This window comes from Phoenix dactylifera, unplaced genomic scaffold (assembly GCF_009389715.1).
Source record: "Phoenix dactylifera cultivar Barhee BC4 unplaced genomic scaffold, palm_55x_up_171113_PBpolish2nd_filt_p 000007F, whole genome shotgun sequence".
Classification (NCBI taxonomy): Eukaryota; Viridiplantae; Streptophyta; class Magnoliopsida; order Arecales; family Arecaceae; genus Phoenix; species Phoenix dactylifera.
Genome location: NW_024067666.1, coordinates 808,753 through 815,172, shown reverse-complemented (window position 1 = coordinate 815,172; position 6,420 = coordinate 808,753). Strand labels below are relative to the sequence as shown.

Here is a 6,420-nt window from a genome sequence, read left to right as displayed (position 1 = left end):
TAAATTCCTTCTCCATATACCCAGTGGCACACTGTCTTGATCTTGCACAGTTGTACCCTTGAACTGATGGGGCACCTCTTAAATGGTCTCCAACAAAGATTCATGTTAAATGATCTTGAGCAACAGTGCAGCTGCAACTTTCCTCAGAAGTGCTTGCTGCAAAAGCACTCTATTGAATCACAAGCCAGGGATTTGGGCTCCCACAAGGCCAAACTGGATTGGACAAGCATAAGAAAAGAACAAAATGCCCAACAAAAGAATTTATTTTGCCTTGCCCTTGGAATATCAGGATTCTAACTGATCAAGTTATCAATATGGCACAAACTGTGACAAGGGATAAAGGGGAAGGGTCAAGACAACATGCCCACAAATGAAATTGATATAAAGCAAACGATAGTTGCAGTGCATGCGTTTTTATAGTTCTGATGGAGTTGGGATGTGAGGATAAGGGTGCGGTAATACTTACAGATGTAAAGAACGTGGGTGTTAAAGACTAATTTTTATTTAGCATTGTGAAGGAAGATAAGTATCTTTTTGCCTGCACACTTTAGGTAGGACATGAGAATAGAATAAAGAGTCTATTCAAACATGACAAGAACAAAAAAAGAATAAGGGTAATTATACTAGTCCTGAATGGGCATCTAGTGAGAGATGACAGTGGATATGAGAATCAGGAAATGCTAGAACTGGAATTCGGAAATGAATGATACGTACTTCAAATTTTGGTGATATAAAATGAACAATAAGTGACCTTTAACAGTGGCAGATTCTTTTTCTCTAGGAAGGGTTTGTTCTGTGACATGTAAAGATTGTAAAGTTTCCCTTACAAAGAGTGATGCAAGTGATGGTCCCTTTATGATTAACTGATGATGTTTAGACCCAAGAATGCCTGGAAGTTCAAGAAGATGTCCAAATTCTGGACTTGGGTGCATGAGGGGATCCAATGCAGGATCCAGAGCATGTCAAATCCACTTGGCACCAGCTTATAAGGCCTCACACATCTGAACCCCTGACTCAGAGGCGTGACAAACTTAAAATTTTGTAGCTATAGCATTATAGGTGCTATTTACTCCAGAAGGCTATCAACATGCACATCTTTCCTAAAGATAGCTTCACCAAGACAGGCATAATTAGACTTTTAATGCCGGACCAATTGAATGGCATCCATCATTGAGTTAGCTTTCCATTGCATCTAGAATTCTTGCAATGGAGGCGGGACATGGAAGTTTTGAAGAAAAGATACTAAAGTCATGTTCGACACCAGCCATATTTAGATTTTTAATGGCAGACCACTTGAATGGCATCCATCATCGAGTTAGCTTTCTATTGCGTCTAGAATTCTTGCAATGGAGGTGGGACAAGGAAGTTTTGGAAAAAAATACTAAAGTTGTGTTAGTGCTGTTGAAGCTGTGGATGTTGACGGCTAGAATCACTTGCCACAGCTTTCAGAAACCCAGGACTCATTGTTTGAGTCCTAGTAATTGGTAACCATATGTAGCTATTAGAAGCTTTCGATAGTCCAGAATCCATAGAACACTCAAATTGCCGCATTGATGTGCTTTATTAAATTTGAGTCTATTTAGCCTTTGTTTTAATGGTATTTTGAGGTTCTACTAGATTCTAGAGGCACCAACAAGGCTTAATTGATTTAAGCGGCCTAGAACCTGTAAATAATCAATATCTACCTTATTTTTGCATACAATTGTTCATCGAAAAAAGAAAAAAAAGTTATTTGAGGTTTCCTTCATGAGTTTTTCTGTCTGGTGGATTCCACTCAAACCCACTTGTGCTGGCTCTGTAGCTGCAGGAGACTAACCTAGTGCTCATTCTAGGTGATGAACGAGCACCATTGCATAGTACATGATGCTAATTTTGTATTACAAAGTAAGAACCCTCAAGATTCGGTGCAGCTCATTCTAGTTGAAGAACAAGACCTGGAGTGAGAGCCTTGGGGTGTTTGACTCTCTTAGGTGATCCTTTCCATTACTTTGACATTATTATTTATGTGTCCACAGAACCCATTTGTTTATGTTTCCACCTCTTTATATCCCTTTGTCCTCTTAGTATTGCCCTGAAAAAATTGCAGAACAATGGGTCCACACCCATTTCCTATATCAAATTTGACATCAATTCTTGTTTTTGCATTAAACTCTAGCTATTGCTTCTGAAGTGATTTGAGGTCTTGTGGTCCCTCATGTATCTGGCCACTTTGATGTTAGAACTGAGGATGTCCATCACTGTTGGCATCCAAACCCACAAGCCTAGGTCTCTCATGTATATGGCCACTTTGATGTTAGAACTGAGGATGTCCATCACTGCTGGCATCCAAACCCACAAGCCTAGGTCCCTCATGTATCTGGCCACTTTGATGTTAGAACTGAGGATGTCCATCACTGCTGGCATCCAAACCCACAAGCCTAAACCAAGAGGTCCAAGCCTGGACCTCGACACAATTTCTTAGTCATCAGCAGACGTGCAGAGAAATGAGAATCTGATCTCGAAAGAAGAGAAATGAGAATGCCTCGTAGCAATTCATTGGCATACTGACGATAAATTCCTCTCAACTTTGGAAACGACCTAGTCTTATTTTTGTCATTCTTACCATTTCTATTCAAGAGCCGAGTTTGAGATTTTAACCTCATTCCGACTCAAAATAAAGCTGCTAATGACTGGAACTGAGCATTTCTCTTTCTGTGACAATTAGTAGTCAAATACTTCTGGAAGATGGTAGAGTGACTACTTTGCAGAAAATGTTAAATGGAAAGGAATGCTAGAAACTTACATGAGGATCCATGAAATGCAGAACTTAAGGAGATTTTGTGATTCAGTCTAGCAGGTTCAAAGGTCACTCCAGCAGACAATAAGACAATTGTCTTGATCAAATGGGATGCCATTTGAAGTGTGGCAAATTCTACAGCAGACTAAGTTGTTAAGGTGGGCAAGTGGTAAATAAAATTAGACACTGCAGACTAGAAAATTTTCAAATGAATGGAAATTATTACTGTAGTACAAACTTACAATAATACATGTGTTTTATGTGATTGAACAAAATTATCTTTAAATTCAATCCATCAGTCACTATACCCAGATGTAAAAAGAGGGCATTTGAACAAAGATATTGACTGCTAATAGTTATTTCAGAATAGCATCTTGGTTTATGCTAGACCCTTGGAAGGCTTACCACTGAGGATTCCTTACTTGGACATTTAGAAGGGGAAGTCAGAGAATTTGCATGAAGGCAGCCATAAAGCGATTTGATTGACTTTCCATTTCAGGATTTTGACCTTGAATATGAACCAAATTCAACCTGAGAACCAGGTAGCCTACATATGCATTTTTACCTTCCAAACTCTATCCCAGTCACACTTTTTCTTGGCACACACAGAAAATCAGTAAGGACCCTTTTACTAGTCCAACTTTCAGGCAATATCTAGCCCTGTATATTTTATGTTATTGAAATCAGTTGGCATATTACACAGTTGTTTAAAGATTACTAAACTCTGCTTATAGCATAGGGCACTTGGATGGTGTTCATCATTTGCAGAAGTAGTCTATGAGGGTTCACTAATGTCTGCTTACCAAGAAAAATGTTCATTAACATATGTAGGTGTGTAGTTTATTGAAAATATGGCTTTTGAACAGAAAAAAAAGGATATTGCCCAGTTATGGTCCCAACAATCCATGGTCCTACGAGGGGCGAACTAGGACAGTCCTAAACTTTGGCATTTTTTGCACAAATGGCTACCCAGGACTCGAACCCGTGTGCGCCATTGCGCATGTTAGCCCGAGCCTTTTCCATTGCAATAAGCAATGACCCCTAAAATATGGCTTCTGAAAATGATTTGGAATTTCAAATCACAATATGGCTTCTAAATATGATTTGAAATTCCAAACCTACCTACTCTTGTTTTAATGTCTAAGCTGCTACTGATCTTATGACCTCAGTAGTTGCGACTCTGTAGTATTTACCAGTTGAGCTATGAGGTAATTACATGGTTCTTAGAATATCTCCTCACGCGCTAATAGGGCATGCTGGCTTGCTATTTTGCAACTCAGAATGGCAATTAATATAACAGAGTGATATCTTCAATGAAACACACCTGCTCTTTAATACAACCAAGGCATCAGTTTTATTTTTCTTTGGTAATAATTTTTGCTTATTAAATGAAATGGAGAAATAAGAATATGCCTTAGTAGAACAGGATTTATGCACACATGTATAGATTAAGCAAAGACAACATCTTCAAGATATATTTATTTGTTTTAAATAGATATTGTCAGGAATGTTGTTAGTACAATATGTCGAAATGCTATAGATGTCTTTTTTTTATCATTTACAGCAAGGCTGTTGTAATTTGCGAGCTTGGAGTGTCACATATATGTCACTCTACCGTATCATCACTGTCTCCCATGACCTTCAGTTGCCTGCAATTGATTCCAAGGTTCCTTTCATCTCATCAAGCAAGTTCCTTTCTGTCATGCCTGAAGACACCTCTAAGCTATCTTATTTCAATTTTTTTAATCGAGTTTTGTTCTGTTTTTGTTTCACTAATTGCAGATATTATTCTTGAATTAAAATTTAATAAGAAAACTTTGAAAAATCTTAGCTAGTGCTACATACTACAGCATAAGAACCAAATAGTAAGAATAATTTGAAAATATTCATGATTAAATTCTCACTGAACTATGACACACTGATGAAAGAAGTCATCTTCAGTGCCCAAAAGTAAGTGCTCTGCTGCCAAATGTAAGCATTACGATTTCTTCCTGCCGAGGAGACATGAAGAATTCGAGATCCTAGTGATAGTATATTTAAACACATTAGGATATCTGACTTTGAAGCAGTCTGCCACAAGAATTACTAGAAGGAATGAGGGATACCTGTCTACCAAACTCTACTGATGGCTCAAATTTTATGTGCATCTTATAAAATAATTATACTTTGATCTCCTGCGCTGTAGCCTGGTTTGGAAATCCTGAGGCCTCCACCAGGTACAAACGACGACAAGGTGTTCCATCCTCTGGATGGGTCTGTAGGGATCTGGGCAAGTTCCTTAGCTTGTTGAACAGGTTCTGGGGGTCATGCAGCAATCCGAAATGGGCGTCAGGATCACCTATCTGTGAAAGCTTGACATTGGAAAACCCAAGAGTAGGCAGCAGATGATCGGGCCAATCGCTGTAAAATTGGAAGGTGGAATGGGAGAGGGAGATAGAGGACTTGTTCATGAAGTCCGCAAGGAGGACGGTGGGTGTCAAGGCACAGTTAGCAGCTATAGACTGAAGGACTTGCATGGCAATGATATGTGGAAGGTAATAGAGGATGCCTTCGAGTACCCATACCGTGTTTCTCCCAGGAACAAACCCAGACCTCTGGAGCTTCTCGAGCCAGTTACCATCTCTGATGTCAGCAGCCACTCTGATCAAAGACTTTGCTGTCATCGCAATTTGCTGGTGCTCTGCTGATCGTATTGCTTCTTGTATAAGAGCAGCTTTCGTTTGCAAGAGGTCAGGGAAGTCTACTTCGAAGACATTGCATTCCTTCAGGCAGCTTAGGCGGTAGGCTCTTGCATCCATTCCTGAGGAGGTAATCACTCTTATTCAAATCTTTGGATGAATGCATTGGAAGAAAACTAGATTTGGAAGCAATCGCTGACCTGCACCTAGAAGAACCACCTGAGCTCTTCCACCTTCAAAGGAGTTGATTGCAGATTCAATCCTGGAATCGAACCACAAGGTTCGGACTGCTAATATCACACCTGAGACTTCCGGGGCATTGCTGAGCTGGTCTTTCCTCATCTTCTCGTAGAGGCTCCGGAGGAAGCTCTCCCCTGCGAGGACTTCAGCCACTGGGTCGTGGATCACGTTTTTCCACAGCGCTCGTCCTGCTGCAGTCTGGCATGCAGACCGTTGGAGTGGATCCCATTCATGACCGATGGCTGCATGCATCGATCGAACTGTCTCCGACTTGAGCAGCTCTGGTAACTTGAGCTCCTCCGGCCATACCGAGTCCACGGCCGTGCCTCGAAGTCTTCCTTCTTCTGACATGATCTTGGGGTGGGGAGCGGGGACTAGAAATGCGGTGGAGCAGTAGGAGAGATGGAGGAAGAAGCATGATTTAAATTGAGTGTTGGGTTTTGTTAGGAGGAGCTGGAACAGATAAGAAAACAGAGCCACACACACACACACCCATACTATACATTTTGAAAACAAAATCCCACCTTTTTTTTTCTTTTTGGGAGAAGGTGAAGGTTACACGGGGGTGCATGCCGGGCATGGATATGCCGTACTTGAGATAGGACTATGCACTGCAATCAATCTGGGCCATCCATTAGTTGGTCCATATCTCCTTGATTGGAGATTTTCATAGGATATAGCGTGGCTTTCTTCTGTCCATCTCCTCTCCATACGCGCTTTGATATG

At 40.7% G+C, this 6,420-nt stretch overlaps 1 protein-coding gene across 2 annotated transcripts; it reads right to left on the bottom strand.

The window, feature by feature from the left end:
* Positions 1 to 4,220: 4,220 nt before the first annotated feature.
* Positions 4,221 to 6,157, bottom strand: LOC103705363 (putative S-adenosyl-L-methionine-dependent methyltransferase MAV_4444). 2 transcript variants are annotated; one of them, XR_003385333.2, is made up of 3 exons: positions 5,655 to 6,157; positions 4,882 to 5,576; positions 4,221 to 4,797 (listed from the first exon to the last, which is right to left on the bottom strand). XR_003385333.2 is itself a non-coding variant. In XM_008789040.4 (2 exons), exons 1-2 carry the CDS (start codon positions 6,043 to 6,045, stop codon positions 4,936 to 4,938), a joined length of 1,032 nt encoding a protein of 343 aa, XP_008787262.2. In that variant the 5' UTR covers positions 6,046 to 6,157; the 3' UTR covers positions 4,225 to 4,935. The 2 variants fall into 2 exon arrangements, 1 of the variants encoding a protein (XP_008787262.2); XM_008789040.4 differs by having other exon boundaries at positions 4,225 to 5,576.
* Between the last annotated feature and the right edge of the window lie 263 nt (positions 6,158 to 6,420).

Bases quoted from the DNA above. Each gene is read 5' to 3' on its own strand.
- LOC103705363 (XM_008789040.4), bottom strand. From the start codon at position 6,045: ATGTCAGAAGAAGGAAGACTTCGAGGCACGGCCGTGGACTCGGTATGG. The intron at 5,577-5,654 runs GTCAGCGATTGC...TTACCTCCTCAG, and splicing joins GGTGGTTCTTCTAGGTGCAG to GAATGGATGCAAGAGCCTAC.